This window comes from Macaca thibetana, chromosome 3, assembly GCF_024542745.1.
Source record: "Macaca thibetana thibetana isolate TM-01 chromosome 3, ASM2454274v1, whole genome shotgun sequence".
Taxonomy (NCBI): Eukaryota; Metazoa; Chordata; class Mammalia; order Primates; family Cercopithecidae; genus Macaca; species Macaca thibetana.
The window spans coordinates 67,514,613-67,532,151 of NC_065580.1; the positions used below are offsets into that span (position 1 = coordinate 67,514,613).

General features: G+C 35.7%; 1 protein-coding gene across 13 annotated transcripts in view; it reads left to right on the forward strand.

Moving 5' to 3' along the window:
• The window catches only part of ADAM22 (ADAM metallopeptidase domain 22), a 249,763-nt gene that overhangs the window by 182,682 nt on the left and 49,542 nt on the right, over positions 1 to 17,539 (forward strand). For all 13 annotated transcript variants that reach the window (XM_050785298.1, XM_050785301.1, XM_050785304.1 and 10 more), the window contains 7 exons: positions 1,516 to 1,567; positions 8,284 to 8,383; positions 10,372 to 10,443; positions 10,663 to 10,755; positions 14,217 to 14,297; positions 16,231 to 16,281; positions 16,495 to 16,558. In XM_050785298.1, the coding sequence (XP_050641255.1) occupies positions 1,516 to 1,567; positions 8,284 to 8,383; positions 10,372 to 10,443; positions 10,663 to 10,755; positions 14,217 to 14,297; positions 16,231 to 16,281; positions 16,495 to 16,558 (513 nt within the window). The remainder of the gene's footprint in view (positions 1 to 1,515; positions 1,568 to 8,283; positions 8,384 to 10,371; positions 10,444 to 10,662; positions 10,756 to 14,216; positions 14,298 to 16,230; positions 16,282 to 16,494; positions 16,559 to 17,539) is intronic.

Consider the following 17,539-nt stretch of genomic DNA (forward strand, 5'->3'; position numbering starts at 1 on the left):
AATAGACTATTTGTAAAATATTTTGGAGCGTAAAATTTTTTGATTTAGTTGCTTGATGAAAAGAATTTGAATGGTAGTAAAAGATAAAAAGAATTTGGTAGTAAAAGAATGGTAGTAAAAGATAGAAGATAAACAGCACAAACTGTTGTTTTCCAAAGTAATACAAATAAATATTTACATTATAGGTGGAAATTTCTATGACTATAGTGAACTTTAAAGCCATGTGATAATAAATTCAAGCTGAATTTAACCTTATAAGGGAAAAAATAAGCCCAGTTTGTTCATCATAAATGTTTAGTAGAGAATTCTAGGCATATAGGTTTCAGACATACTTTTTTTATGTTTTATTTAAAACATCTCTGAACGTGGCCACAGCGGTAGAATTTCCCTGTCAGGATCAGAACTGATAAAAAGCTTAGTTAATAAATGGACCTAGTAAAATATGCTAGGTTTGGTATCTATGAAGAATGTCTTTTCTCAAGTAGGTAAAGTCACTTTACCCTGATGGTCAAATACTGTGTATTTACCATTAAAATTTGATGATTTCCATTTTTATTTTAGTAACAAACATTGTAAATATTTTTATAATCTGGAATCCCAGCACTTTGGGAGGCTGAAGCAGGTGGATCACCTGAGGTTAGGAGTTTGAGACCAGCCTTGCCAACATGGTGAAACCCCATCTCTACTAAAAATACCAAAATTAGCCAGGTGTGGTGGCAGGCTCTTGTACCAGCTACTCAGAAGACTGAGGTAAGAGAATCACTTGAACCCAGGAGGCGGAGGTTGCAGTGAGCCAAGATTGTGCCATTACACTTCAGCCTGGGCCACAGAGCGAGACTCTATCTCAAAAAAAAAAAAAAAAAAAAAAGCTATTACCATTTATAGAGTACTTATTATATGCCAGATGATTGAATGCTGGTATTACTTCCATTTAGATACTCATTTAATTCTCCAGATAATTCTACAGGGCACCCATTTTTAGCCCCATTTTATAGGTGAAGTGACTAGATCTTACAAGAATATTGTCTCTAAGATTACACATATATCAAATGGCAAACTCAGGTTTTGAACCCTAATATTTCCTGATTCTGAAGCCCTTCTGCTTACCCAATAATTTTCCCCTGCGTTCTACCAGAAACCTTGGTGTGTGCAGAGACTTTCAAAAATGGTCAAGAAATTATGATAGTTCTCATAAAGGCCTGTGAAACTGAGATCCTTTAATAATGCCATAAAGTTTTTCATTCTTCCATTGGTATTTGATTAAATAGTTTAAATATGGCCATTAGTTAAAATACAATGGTTTTTTTGGCAAAAATTATATAATCTTGATAGGGTCAAAGTATATTTTTGTTGTATATTACATAAAAAACTATTGTAAGATGAATTAGAAAGAAGCTATTACTTTTTAAAAGGTATTTTAAGGAATAAAATGGAGATAATGAATTTAAAACAGAAACTGCTTTAGTGCAACTGTGTTCACTTTATAACAAGGCATGTGTGTTAATTTTCTCTTAGGTGAATGTAAATGCGAGGACACGTGGTCCGGGTGCATAATGGGAGACACCGGGTGAGCCATTTGTATTTGAAAATAACTCAGTCTTACATTCCCTGCTGTGCTGTTGTCTTCTGAGGAATATGACACTCAATAACTTAGTGCATGGAATCTAGCATTTATAAGAAATCAGAAATAACTATTCTTAATGGTTCTGTGTATAAAATATTTTTGCAAAATAACCTCTTATTTATAAAAACAATTGATGTCGATTAAGTTGGTAGACATCAGATTTTTTTTTTCTTTAGCCTTAAATCTAGGCTATAAATGTAAGAAATGAGGGACAACTTTGTTTTTGATGGCTTGCCTGCTAATTCCCTTTCCTTTCATTTCCTTCAATTCTAATTAAATGGTTTATAAACAGTACTGTGCTGGTAAGTTAACTCTTGAAAACAAAAATTAGAAAACAGCCTAGATTTGTAGATTTCTCACTTTTCTGAGGTGTAAATATTCCCACAATGGCTGACTTCAAGCTGTCACTGATGGCTTCATAATGTGGTATCACTGAAAAGGGAGTTGGGAAGAGAAATGTACAGTCTGCTCTCCTGAGAAAGGTTTTCAATGTATACTGTCCTCCCCTTCACAAGCTCAGTCATCAATGCTTGTCTTTTATTCTTGTAAGTAAATTTTACAGTTATCCCTTTTATTCCAAGCTTATCATTACTGCCCTAGTTTAAACTTTGGCCATCTTTTGCTGTTATTATTTTAATAACATTTCAAATATTGAGTATAAATTGGGTTCAGTGCTTGGGTGATGGGTCCACCAAAATCTCACAAATCACCACTAAAGAACTTACTCTTGTAACCAAATACCACCTGTTCGCCAGAAAACCTATGGAAATAAAAAAAGTTGGAATGCTACTAAAATAATAATAGCAAAAAATGGTAAAAGTTTAAACTAGGGCAATAATGATACGTTTGGAATCATCATCATTAAAAATGTATGAAGAATAAAACAGTGGACATTTGTACACCCGTTATCCAGCTTTTAAAAAGTAAAATACTGCATTTGTGGTTAAATCTCCCTTATGTCCTCCATTATTAATCCCCAACCCCAGCCAAGGTCACCACCATCTGAGTTTGGTTCCTATCATTCTCAAGTCATTCTTTATACTTCTACTGTTTAGTATGTATGTGTGTTGGAGTAAAACAGCATTTGGTTTGCATGTTTTCAGTTTATGTGAAATACATCATGCTGTATGTATTCTTCTGTGACTTGCTGTTTTTTTTTTTAATCAACATGATGTTTGTGAGATTTAGCCATCCTGTTAATATACAACTCTTGTTCATTAAATGCCATTGTCCTGTTCAGAAATTTTGTGAGTCTCTGATGTCTAAAGAATGTGGTTCAAAATCTTAGCTTCATTATTTAGATGCCCATAATCTTTCCTCATTCTCATCTGCAATCTCCTTTTCCCCTACTATTCATGATTGGTTTGCTTACCATAATTGTACAGGAGTTTCTAGCTTTTTTGATTTGCTAATCATAATACTATATAGATTTTCAGCTTCTTAAATACTTGCTCACCGTAATTGTACATTAATTACCAACTTCATTTGATTTCCTCAATATATTCTCTTCATCTGGAATGCCTTTCCCTTTTTCCTCTATCTAACCACATTTCTAACCATCTGAGATTTGTTATAATTTTAACCCCTGCATTATAATTTAATCATGTGTACTTATGCTGCCTTTCACAAATTAGTTATAAATTTTTGAGAGATTGCTTATTATGTTAACACATATTTCAGACCTCACACCATAATCCTTTGTACAAACTTGATTTTCAACAAATATTTCTTGATTGTATTTGAATTTTGAACGCACAGGATATGTATAACAAGGAAAATAAATGATGGAGGGAATATATATGCAAACATGTGTTCAAAATATTTTTCCAGTCGGGTGCGGTGGCTCATGGCTGTAATCCCAGCACTTTGAGAGACTGAGGCAGGCAGATCACTTGAGCCCAGGAGTTTGAGACCAGCCTAAGCAACATGGCGAAACCCCATCTCTACAAAAAATACAAAAATTAACCAGGCGTGGTGGCACACACCTGTAGTCCCAGCAACTTGGGAGGCTGAGATGGGAGGATCACCTGATTCTGGGGAGGTTGAGGCTGCAGTGAGCCGTGATTGTGCCACTGAATGCCAGCATGGATGACAAAGTGAGACCCTGTCTTAATAATAATAATAATATTAATAATAATAATAAAGTAAAATATTTCTCCAAAAATCTTTGGACTTTTTGCTTAGTAATGAGAGGATATGATAAAAGTTCTATAGATGCAGTTTTAACAATTAATTTCATACTAGAGATTCTTGTCTTTTAAATCCTACGTAGTATATTTGATTATCCTGATTATTAAAATGTTTAATAGATAATCTGCATAGCATTAAGCATAATATACAGTGAAGTCAAATGGCTACCTTCAGATACATACGGCTGTGTACACTGGAATTCTTACATTAAAGAGATGCAAGTAAGAGAAAAGCCGTTTGTATAAAACTATGGGATATGATGCAATAATTTGATTACGCCAAATATCACCAAGCAGCAGTAATTATGGACATTTGTTCCCATGGGTACATTCCCTACCATTTCTACTTTCTGAAGTTCTGTACAGCTAAATATTAGAAAGCAGGGTTGAAATGAATACCTTCAGTCCTATTTAAAGGTACAAAAATTAAAATTTGAAGAATGCACTGAATACAATAGCTATATTATTCTGTGAAACAGAAGTTGTGGGGGCAGAGGCAGGGGAGAGACATGATATCTGCCTTCAGATATTTGAAGGGGCTATGTTAAGGCAGAGGAATAAGGCTTTATATAGTTAAGAATACAGAACTGTTCACAAGTTAGAAGTCAGATGTGGAAAAATAAAGGTAAGAACAATCCACAAATTTTCAACTGTTCATATATTTTAAAACCTTCCCTGTTGGGGAGTATACCGTCACTGCCAAGTGTTGGAGAACAGACTGAGCTTCCTCCCAGCTCTGCAGTGGGCAGGAGGGTGGGCTTGGCTGTGACCCCTGAGGGTGCTTTTACAGAGAGGCCTTTATAGGAGGCTCAACTAGACTTTGACTTCTAAGAGTCCTACACCAAGAGTTAGTGACTTTTTACTTTGGCAGTATGGATCCAACTCAGGTTTTGACCAGTAGGATAAAGAGGGACTTTGGGGCTGGACATAGTGGCTCACATCTGTAATCCCAGCACTTTGCGAGGCTGAGGCAGGCAGATCACCTGAGGTCAGGAGTTCAAGACCAGCCTGGCCAACATGGTGAAACCCCATCTCTACTAAAAGTACAAAAATTAGCTGGGTGTGGTGGCAGGCGCCTGTAATCCCAGCTAATCCCAGCTAGTAAGGAAGCTGAGGCAGGAAAATTGCTTGAACCCAGGAGGCTTAGGTTGCAGTGAGCTGAGATCACGCCACTGTACTCCAGCCTGGGCAACAAGAGTGAGACTCCATCTCTAAATAAATAAATAAATAAATAAAGTGAGACTCCGTTTCTAAATAAATAAATAAATAAATAAAAGGAGGGACTTTGAAAAAAGACCTATTTAAATTTGATAACTCTGGCAGAGATATGTTGGATGGATTAGAGGAAAAGGTGATAAAAACATTGGCTGGAGTAAAAGCATTGCAAGGAAAAAGGAAGTAATATTGTTACTGTAAAACAGGTAGCTTGGTTGGTCACTTCGTGGGTATCAACTTAATTATCATAACCAAGGAAGATTAAATGAAAGAGATTTTATTACTTTTAACAAGTAAGTAGAATACCATGGATAGTTCCCAAAGCAGTGTCTCCCTGAGCTGGAGGCTGTGTCAGGTTTTATAAGCATAGGGTAATGAGGCATGATCTGATTGGATCTTGCAATGAGGTGGTGCTAGGAGGCATTATTGGACTGGATGCCAGAGCTCAATCTGATTGGATACTGGATCCTGTCATTTAGTGTATATTAGTTTGTTTTTCATTGTTATAAATGAAAACCTGAGATTGGGTAATTTATAAAGAAAAGAGAATTACTTGGCTCACAGTTCTGCAGCCTGTACAAGCATGGCACCAGCATCTGCTTGGTTTCTGGTGAGATCTCAGGAAGCTTTTACTCATGACAGAAGGCAAGGGGAAGCAGGTGTGTCACATGGCAAGAGAGTGAGCAGGGGAGAAAGGAGGGGATGCTAGACTCTTTTTAAACTTATTATCAGCCATTTCCTCTTGAAGGGCACTAAGCCATTTATGGGACTCTCTCATTAGACCCCAGTCTCAACATTGGGGTCATATTTTAACATGAGATTTGGAGGGGACAAACATCCAAACTTTATCATCGTGTCTGCTGCTTAATTCAGTTCCTGCTTCTCAGCTGAGCATTTAGATTCCTCCTGTGGTTGTACCATTGGTTCATCTGAGCGTGGTCAGGCTATGTGACCTGAGGGTCCATGGCAACTGAGAAACAATTCATAACATTATTACATAAAAGTTGAACCAGATTGGTCTGGTGCAGCTACAATATGTGTAAGAAACTTTCAAACGAAGAATAAAGTTCATGTCTTGTTAGGATTTGTTACTTGAAAAAAACCTGGTTCCTTTGCCTGGCAAGAACAAACAACTCTTCACCAGAATGCAGGTTTTGGCTGGCCCAGTCGCTCATGCCTATAATCCTAGCACTTTGAGAGAATCGCTTGAGCCCAGGAGTTCGAGATCAGCCTGGGCAACATGGGGAAACTTTGTACAAACTTAAAAATTAGCTGGGCATGGTGGCACATGCCTGTAGTCCCAGCTACTCAGGAGGCTGAGGTGGGAGAATCACTTGAGCCCAGGATGTCCAGGCTGCAGTGAGCGGAGATCACACCACTGCACTCCAGCTTGGGCAACAGAGTGAGTTCCCTACCTAAAAAAAAAAAAAAAAAAAAAAAAAAAAAAAAAAAAAAAAGCAGGTTTTGATCAATGGGAGTTTTATTACTAGTCACAAGTACAGAGAGCTCTGGGAGTATTCTGTAGCCGAGTGTGTTCCTGAGGGAAAGCAACAGGAGGGTTTTATGGGGAGGTGGACGGGGAGAGGGTGTGTCATTGCATGTAGAGGAGAGGTCCCAGTGGTACAGATACAGTGAATCATTATGTCAGCACGTAGGTTTCAAGTTATAGTAATGAAGCTATAGTTCCTCCCATGGTGGAGACTTTAGCATGGTAATGAGGAAAGTTTACTTGGGCTCATTTATAAATTGTCAGTTTGTCTGGAGTTGGTTCCAGCTGACTAGGTGACCACATTCCGTACAAAGTGTGGGAAAGAGCAGGCTGCAAGGCAGGAGGCTGCAAAACAGGCTGATCGTTCAAGTTGATTAAATTCCTGTAGCATCTGGAAACCCTCCTCATCTGCTTATAGGAAGTGGAGGTGAAGGAAGTAAGGGAGTTCAGACAACTTAAACCCAAGACAGCTTTATTTGGAGAGTTTGGCATGAAGCAATTTAGAAATGAGTTTAGGGTAAATAATCGTTATAAATTCCATTAATTGATAACAAAGTATTAACTATGCTTAGAAGAAGTAGGGATATAAATGGACAGTTTTTGCAGGCTACTGGGAAACTTTATAAAAACTACTCATTCTTATCTTTTTTCCCTTTTTATCAAAGCTCAATGTAAAACAATGTTTTAAAAATATAGAAAATAAAATTTTGGTGACTTTTCCCCAGTGATAACCTTGGTATTTAACACTGTATAGTCAGCATTTTTCTGAGCCTGTTCTTCAACACTGTGATCATTAATAACTATATGGTATTCTGTTTTATTACTACATCACAGTTTAGTTAACAGTTCTTACTGTTGAACATTTAGTTTATGCTTTTGTTATTTCCTGTTATAAATTGTGTGACCACAAATATCTTTGTTCATACATCTTTGTGCACATAGCTAATTATTCCCTCAAGAAAAATTTCTAAAAGTAGAATTACTAGATCCAAAGGTGTGCTCTTTTTGAAGATTCTTAATGCATGTTGCCAAATTATTCTCTAATCAAGATCTTTTTTCTGTTGACCTTTTATTAGTTTTTTTTAAGAATACTTAAAAAAAAAAAAACCTCAAACCTGAAGAAGAGTTGCAAGATTAATAACAAAGAAACTTTTTGTCTGGTGGATCATAAATTGCTTAGTATGCCATTACTCCTAAACACCTGACTTTGCATTTTCTACAAAGAAGTATGTCCTCCTACATAACCACTCTACAACCAGTAAAATTATCTAATTCTTAGCCTTCATTCAAGATTGTCCCAGGTTTGAATATTGTCGTTTGTAACAAAAGGAATCACATTTCGTTTTTATGTCTCTTTAGCTTCCTTCAGTCTGGAACAGTTCCTCTTTCTTTGACTTTTAAGACCTGACACATTTATATTATAGGTCAGTTATTTTGTGGAATGCTCTGCAGTTTGGATTCTAGCTCAGTTTTATTATTTATGGAAGACTCATTATGAAATAAATTTTTCCCAGCTCTCCTTGATTTAACTTGAATGCACATGCAAATAATGAAAAACCCACAGTAACTATTAGTCACCAAATGAAGAATTTAGAAATATTAATTGAACAAAACTCTTATAGATTGAATATAAATGTCATACGTAAGTAGACTTTATTCCCTCATTTTAAAGAATAATATACAATTTTAAGTGTTCAGTTTTCAGACATATTCACAAACGAGAAAGATGAGTTGAACCCAGCTATTGATTTTCTTCTCTTTTATAGCTATTATCTTCCTAAAAAGTTCACCCAGTGTAATGTTGAAGAGTATCATGACTTCCTGAATAGTGGAGGTGGTGCCTGCCTTTTCAACAAACCTTCTAAGGTAATAAGTGTGGCTAACAAGGTTTATGATATTAATTATCAACCTTTCTAAAATATTATAAATACACATTTTCAACTATTGAATCTTAGAGAGCTTTTCAACTTGCCCTATATGTACATATTCTAGATATGCTATATATCTGAATATTCAAAGTCAGCTTTAATGTTGGGCATTTTGGGCTATTCTGAAATAACAGTGTTTGCTGTCTGAAAAATTTCCACTTTCTTTTTTTTATAGCCAAGTGATGATTCAGAGTTAGTTTACAAAACTGGTTTTATTACTTTTCTTTTTTATTTTCTTGATGCTTATTTTTTTTTTTGGTTACCTAATCACAACTCATACAGGTAGAATGTAGGGGCATATCTACCCTCATCACTCCCTACCACTGCTTTTCTGAATGAGCAGTATGTTAAAATTACAAGTGTTTCTCAATATGAAAAGCAAGTCTTTCTAAAGCAGAAATGAAGACGGTCTTGGACTTTGTTACAGGCTTTTACAACTTGCAGTGCATCCTCTGGTTACTGACTAGAAAGAAGGTCTTCCTCCTGCATTTTGAAGACTTTGCATGTTAAAAAAAATGCTTTGTCCTTGTGAATTATGTGAACCGCGAAATGCTGCTGTGCACCACAGGGATATGCACCATTGCCTTTGAAATCAATTTAATTTACCTGGTTTAATTTTCTGTTCACTACAGTGAAATTTAGAAATTTCACTGAATTGAATTGAAAAACGAATTGACAATTTTAAGGCTCTTCAAAAGATTGGAAAGAATATTTGAACTGTGTCACTGCTGCCGTAAATCCTAAACAGTTCAAGTCTTTTTACCAAAATAACTGATTATTGTAAACCCAGAGTAAGAGAATAAGTGTGGTTTTCATTTGGATAAGTTTCCATTTTGACTGTTTTTTATTTCTTATGATCTGTTTCAACCAAAAATGAAATATAGACAAAAGTTGACTCATTTGTAGAAGAGAGAATATTTAAAATCAAGTGGGTTTTGTTGTTGTTGTATATATTCTTTATTTATTTATTTTTTTTCCTCTAGTTAGTTATGAAAGTATATGTGTGCATGTGTATGTCCATCTGTTTACTGGTGTGTGTACATTTTCATTCTATGATATGTAGACTTTGATTAGCTTTTGAATGAATATTATGTATCTGGCATATAACAATTATTTACTAATTTTGCCTATCACCATAGGATACATTATATTCAAAAGAGAACAAAATTGATGAAGAGCTAAACAATAAAACAGACCGAAAACATACACTTGGACAGGTCAAAATCTGCTTCAATCTCTGGGGAAAATTTAATTTTAGTTTGCTACAAAACTATCTTAATAGGAGGAGCTGTATTTTATATTAATTAGATCAATGGATATACTAATTTTTTGATGCTTTTTCTCATTGTCTAAGAAATAGTTTCCTGTATCAGAAGGAGATATAGTAATAAAGCATTTTACACAGGTTGCTAAACTTAATCCTCAAAAATTTTCTGATGTAAATGGACAACTATTATTATTAGTATTATTATTCCTGTTCTAGATATTAAGGTCTCTGAGATGTTAAGTAATTTACCCAAGATAAATACTTGAGCCAAGATTTTCCTCTAGACATCTGACTCCAAATCCCCTGCTGCTGGTTTCAAATGAATTTTCAGGAGACAGTCTGGCTTGATTTTAGTGAATGGTTAGATCATCTTTAATTTTGATGACATTTACCAGACCCTATGTGGTATGTATGTTATATATATAAATATATAGGTAAACTATATGCTATGTATATTAAATATGAAAAGGAAACAGAAGTAGACACTTCTGTTCTAAAGTTCCAAGTTCTGAGCTCATGCTTTCTAGTTTAGGAAAATAAAACTATATTTTAGAATGACTTGGCAGGGCAGGTGTATTTGGGTATGGCACTTATGGTCTCTCAAAGTCTTTGATGTTGATTTTTCTATATTTTAGTTCACTTTTTGGTTTTCCTTACAGCTTCTTGATCCTCCTGAATGTGGCAATGGCTTCATTGAAACTGGAGAGGAGTGTGACTGTGGAACCCCGGCCGTAAGTCTCTGGTGGTTTTGATGTTATTTTCAAGGTAATTGAGGGTCATTCCAGGTCCACACACTCAGACGTATGGAGCAAGTGTCATGCCTGGAAATTTTATAGGATTTGTGGAAGAAAAATTATTGTGAGTTTGTACATTTATTTTAGAAAATATCCTGTTACTTTCAGGAAAGTGACACCATTTTCTGATGTTTTGAAAATGTTTATATTCCTTAGGAATGTGTCCTTGAAGGAGCAGAGTGTTGTAAGAAATGCACCTTGACTCAAGACTCTCAATGCAGTGACGGTCTTTGCTGTAAAAAATGCAAGGTAAATAAACGTTAATGATCATTTGACAGAAAAAAAAAGAACATACTTGATTAAATCATTAAGGCTGAGTACATATAATCTAATAACAAAAATAGTATCTAATACATATTAAATGACTAAGTGCCAAGTGCTTTACAGGATCCTCACAAAATCTTGTGTGGTGTAGTTGCTTGTTATTATTCCTATCTAACAGATGAGAATACTAAGGCTTGTAGTGGTTAAGTAGTTTGCCCAAGGTCTTACACCAAGTAAGTTGGGGAACTAGGGCCTGAGCCCTGTTAATCTTCAGAGGCTGTCCTTTCCATACTTCCTGTGGAGCATGCACATTAAATGAAACCAGGTGTTACTAATGTTTAAATGATGTTTGCCTTTCTTGGTAAAGCCAAGGAGACTTTCAGTAGATCTTTTCTTGTTGCTGAGCTTGGTGTATCTCTCACATTAGCTGCTGAGGAAGCAAGGGAGTACTTTGAGACGTGATTATACCATGCATATATTATTGGTCCTGAAAGTTTAGAATGCATTTTCACACACTTTATGTTTTCATCCTCCCAGCAGCATCCTCTTACTTATCTCCATATATTTAAGCCTTTACATCAAGACTAACAATTGAGGCTTACTTCCCCTGAAGAAATCTAATTCTTGTTTTCTCATATAAAATCTGGTGTAATAGTCTACATTATTTCTATCTGTCTCTCACTTTCCTCTGTACATTTCATGGAGCAGAGCCAGGCACTTAGACAGTAATTGGTATACATTCTAAGTAAATATTTGTTGAGTGAATGAATAAATATGCACAGCACTCTCTTAGTGATAATTTACTGATTAACTTTAGTCTAATGAGTTAAAGGAGGATGGGATATGAAACTATATAGTGAGTATCTACTGTGTGCCAGAGATTATGCTAAGGACTTCAGTATCATCTTATATCTGAATTTCTCAACTCTGGCACTGTTGATATTTTTGGCTGGATAATCCTTCGTTGTAAGGGTATGTCTTGTGCATTGTAGAATATTTAGCAGTATCTCTGCATTCCACCCATTAGGTGCCAGCAGCACCCCTCCTAGGTGGGACAGCCAAAAATGTCTCCAGACACTGCCAAATGTTCCCTTGCAGGTAAAATCACCCCTGGTTGAGACCACTCTCTGAGATGATGCTCACAAGCACACTTTTGGGATAGGCATTATTGTCTTGATTTTTATAATTAAACAATCTCAGTCTCAAGGAAGTTAAATAACCTGTACACAGGCTCACTCAGCCAGTAAGGAATAGATGTACAGTTAAACCCCATATCTGCTCTCAGCAGTTTGTTGTTTCCACTCTACCACTGTGTCTCCTGGCAGCTTTTTAAGACAAGCAGGCACTGGCGGAGATCTCTGAAAGCACTCTGTAAAAAAGAAGATTAAACCAAATGTGAAAGACATTCTTTGATTTTGGCTACCACCCCTGTTTATTCTGTCAACTTTTTCCACTGCCGTAACAAGAGATCCTGAATCATTTATCTTAATCCTCAGTGTTTTAAGTCGGCCCATCTATAAAATGTGTTTAATTACACTGCTTTCCCTTTGATTTATACAACTAGGCTCCCTGTGATATAATTATTTCAAGGAACAAGTAGAAAAATAATACAATTAAAATACATAAAATAAAATGGCATGACTGCTATCCCTCAAAGTAGGTTATAGCTGTATCAGTCAAGAGTCAAGTGAGATCTTCTTTGCCACTTTCTTTACCATCCTTCCCAACTCTCACCTGACACCCTGGACTCCTAGGGCAGCCAGAGGCAAGACAGTGAATGCAGGAGGGAGAATAGAAGAAAAAGATAAGCAACCATGTGTATCTCTATTTTTTTCTACAGGTATTTATAATAGTGTATCTATAAGCCAGCATTGGCATACTTTTTCTATAAACGGCCAGATAGTAAATAGTTTAGGCTTTGTGGTCATAAAGTTTCTGTTGCAGCTCAGCTTTGCCTTTGAAAGCAGCCATTGAAAATACAGAAACAAATGGGCATAACTGTGTTCCAATAAAACTTTATTTATAAAGATAGGCAGTCAGTGAAGTTTGACCCATGGGCCACAGTTTGCAGACCACTGCTGTTAAAGAGTGCTTGTTTACTTGTTTATTACTTTTCTTCTCCCATTATAATACAAGTTCCAGTAGGGCAAGGATTTTGGTTGATTTATATACCGTTGTATCCTAGCACTTAGTGAAAATTCTGCCTCACTATTCTTTTAGAAGTTTCCTGGAACTTCTTGAACATTATGCACTCCTCTAAACTACCCCAAATTTGCTCATATTTCTACTCTAGATATTCTAAAATGGTGGCTTGCCTCAGTCCCAAGGAAGAAGAGAAACATGTGAAATTAAATTTTCTTATTTCTTTATTTTTAACCCACATTAAGATGCAAGTTCCTTATGAGCAGGGTTCTTGTGTTTTGTTCTCCATTGAGTTCCCAGTAGTTAGAACAGTGCTTGGCATGTTGTTAAATATTTGATGAATGGATGAATGAATACATATTTTGTTTGGATCTAAAAAAAATACTTGTTGAAATCCAGATTGGAGTTTATAGTGGGCAGTGCATGTTCTAGGAACAGCAGGAGACTCAAATGCCTATAGGGTTCTGAGCAGCTAGAGAAGATAAAGCTTATCTAGAAAGTGGGGAAAGCAGAATAACGTGTGCCTTTGTGTGAGCAGAGACAAAGCATGTAAGGATCCAGCCCTGAATGCTAACATTTTTGAGAGGGAAAAAGAGAAGGATTGAGAAGGGAAGGGGAAGTACTTTAACTATATATCTCAGGTCTGTTTCGTTTTAATGAGTACTCCTGCAATTCACATTTTTAACCTAATGAAGTTAAACATTTGTGTAATTCTCACACTTGCAAGAAGTATTTGAGATGATGGAAAACAGAAAAACAAAAACGCCTATACGAAGACATAAATAATAGAAACACTAGAAAATAGTAAAAGACCAAGATCTAAATCCATGTAAAAACGAGGCAGGGGAAAAGATGGGTAGAAGAAACATGGGAAGAAATAGCTTTGTCAGAAAATCTAATTTTTGTGGTTCAACCCAAAATGTAATTTTTAAATTCTTGGTAGATAAGGCAAAAAAGGATAATGTGATTAAAGTGTCAGTGAGAATGAAGAGTAAAGGGTAAAATCAAAAGCTATTTGTACAGAAAAATTACTGGAACCTGGACCAACTGGTCTGTCTTGTGGGATTTAGCAGTATAATATAAAGCTTATGTGTAAGGACTATGGAAATTACATCATACACAAGAAACTGTTTCTTAAAACTATTAAAAATTTTTTCAGTAACCGTGGTTTTGACAGATTACCATCTTACAGTAGTTTAAGGTATTTCTAGCCAAACAATTTTCACTTTGTTTTTTTCAGATGATATTGTAAGATTTTTTTTTTTCTCCCTACAGTTTCACACATTGATTTTTGTTCATTTTAGTTTCAGCCTATGGGCACTGTGTGCCGGGAAGCAGTAAATGATTGTGATATTCGTGAAACATGCTCAGGAAATTCAAGCCAGGTAATTTACAGAATAACTGCTCTAAACCTTATGGGAAAAAGTGGGGTTATCTTTAGTGCACTGACCCTCAAAGAGAAGTGTAAATGAACAAGTTGCTCATGTCTCTTTCACATCATTTCTCTATTTTTTTTTTAGGAATTTAAGTTTCAGTGATTGAAGCTTGAGCAGATGTTGAACATAATTTTGTCTTAATGTTGAACTAACCTCAGACTGCATGCATGCCTTAACTATTTTGTTTTTGTATTAAGTAGGTAGTACAAGGCATTTTCTTTTTGTCTACTTAGTAAAGGAAGAAACAAAAAAAACCTTTCTCTTCAGCTGATTGAACAAGAAGTCAGTGGAGGCAGGGACTCACAAGCACACTGGATTCTTAGAGAGGACCTTTTTCTTTCTCTTGACTCTTACCTACTACAGCTTGTATCGCCTCAGCCATTAATAGCTGCTCTTGAGTTTTATAGCACTTAGTTATAGATAGACAAGCTAGAGAAATTAAATAAACTTTGGTGGGGGTTCACAGATTTCAAAATGGTCAGTGTACATACAGACTGTCCTCACTTTGAAGGGTAGTGCCAAACCATAAAAATGACCATGCAAGCTGAGACCATGCAAAGTCATTTTAATAATCAAAGGAAAATATTTCAGTTGCTTTGCAGTCTTCAACAAATGCTGTCAGATTATTAAAAACTCTCTTACTGCTAGTTTTAAATGGATAGGAAGGTGAAATAATAATATTTATTTAGCATACTGTACCTTAAAAGAGAAACATTGAGAATTAAAGGATTTTATTTCTTTGTAAAAACCTTAGGAGTAGTTTGAATAGAGCTTGCCTTCTTATAAGCTTTATGATACAGAGTGAGCATATTTTCTATGTCTTGTTGAGCTGTCACACTCTTTTCTAAGTTTGGATCAGCTTTCAACATTTTATTCTTTGTGCTTTCAAAGTCATGAGATATCCCTGAGAGATGTGAAGATGTGAACGTGAAGTTTCTTGCTGGCATTACGCCCTCTGGGACATCATCACCTATATGTCATAATCACCTTATTCACCGATGTCATTAAGTCCTCCTTCAGCAGGTTCCTCTGGTTGCATGTCTAGAGGCTCTTGGACAGCAGTACTGACATTCCCACAGTCAGCCATTTTTTTCTATAACTCCATTTAAAGGTTCAATTTGCATTTTACTTCTGGTGTCATCACTTTTCTTTGCCGCACTTCCATCTCTGTTGGCCAGTTTCTTCTCTTGATATTCTGTTTTTGCAAAATGGCACATGATATCACCAGAAGACAAAGAGGCAACATAATTGCACACTTTGCTCTCTGTTTATACTCATTCAATAATGCCTTATAATTTTTCATAATTGCTGCAAGGAAAAAAGTAGGATTATAAAGTGTGTCCTTTTCTGACATTCTTAAAGTGGACTTCAGCTTGAAAGTCATTTATTTTCAGTATAAGTACTATGTTTCTTCTCATGGCAAAAGAAAGGAAACTGTAGTTATTGCTCCATCTATGCAGACTTACTCCTTATGTTTGTTTTGTTCCCTTAGCTTTCTTGCTCTGAAAAATAGTATATCTGTATGAATCAAGATGCTTTTAAATGTATCATCAATTGAGTCTATTGTAGTCAGTTCTTTTTATTTGCTGCTATGTAATCAACTGTTTTTGCCTCTGGTAGATTCATATTTTCAGGGTCAAGTGTACCCATTGTTTTTCCTCTTGCTTTCTCTTTAATTTTTTAAATTTATTTTTTACCAAATACCCAGACTTCAAGGACATCCACTTGCTTTCTCTTGACCTCCTTTGCATTTTGTTTTATAGATGGTATAAGGTACTAGCCATATTAATAAATATGTTTTTAAAAATGAAAACATTAAAGGGTTTAGCTCAGCCTTATATTTTGCACCGCATTTCGTTCATAGTTGTTCTGTTTTTCCTAGTGTGCCCCTAATATTCATAAAATGGATGGATATTCGTGTGATGGTGTTCAGGTAGGTCACTTCATTTTTACCTATGTTTTTCACATGTACCAGCGTAGAAGGAATACTGAAATCTTATCAAAATAGGAAGATCAATTTAAATGTTTATAATCAGTTCTGAAGATAAAAGGCCTTTCTACTATTTATCTATTATTAGTTTCTTTTTCAGTTATCTGACATAAGCAGATATTGCATCGCTAATGGGTATTTGCTTTTCTGTTTTAGGGAATATGCTTTGGAGGAAGATGCAAAACCAGGGATAGACAATGCAAATACATCTGGGGGCAAAGTAAGTAAATAGTGTGGCTGGATCATTGTTAAAGCATGATATCAGGCAGACTTCTCAAAGACATGTGTGCTGGAAGTAAATTTTTGACCACTTTATGACTGGGGGATTCTTAAAGCTACCACAGGTTTTAGCAGGGACATGTTTCTGGAAATTAGAGTAAGGCACCCCTTTGAGAAGATAGCCCCACACATCTTGCTAGTTGGCAGTGCCTGTGGACGAGACAGAAAGTGCCTTTGCTGCCAGGCAGATGAAGCCCATGCCAGGGTGCACAGCTTGGAGATTAGAGCAAACCTGGATTTCAGCTCCGTGTATACTCTTTTCAGCTGAGTGCCCTGAAGCTAAAGCTTACACAACCATGTGGGATGGACATGGACCCTGGACAGGACGTCCTTAACTTAGAACAGCAGCATTTTATCTAGAGTCATTTTTTTCCTCCTTGGATATTTTTCTTAAACTCCAGTTGGCTTTCCTAGTTAGAGATGAACTTCTGCTGAAGTGGTTTTGCTGTCTCAGAAAGAAATGTTAATGTTTTAGCCTTTAAAGTCTGTCAGATTTTCAAAGGAAAATATATAACATTTAGATTTAAATTATACTCTATTTAAATGTTTATTTAAATGTTGAGTAATGTATTGTTTTCTAGAAGTACTACTAGCCCAAACTTTTGGAAGCAGTTTTTGTTTTAAACTGTTTCAGGAGACAATTTGTAGTAGAAAAAAGGCTATAAAAATGATGATAATTTTTAATTGTTATAAGTAAGTGCCACAATCCTTTTAGGAGGGGAAGTGTATGCTCTCTTTAAGCAATTGGAAACATTGGGATGGGAAAACATTTAGTCAGTCAGGTTTGTACTCTGAAAAAAGATATCATTTTTGTTTTATCCACTTGAGCAAAAATAGTAGCTGACAACAAGAAGTAGGAAAAGAAACTACCAACATAACTAGTTGTTTTTTAAAAAAATATACCAACAATTATTCTTTGATT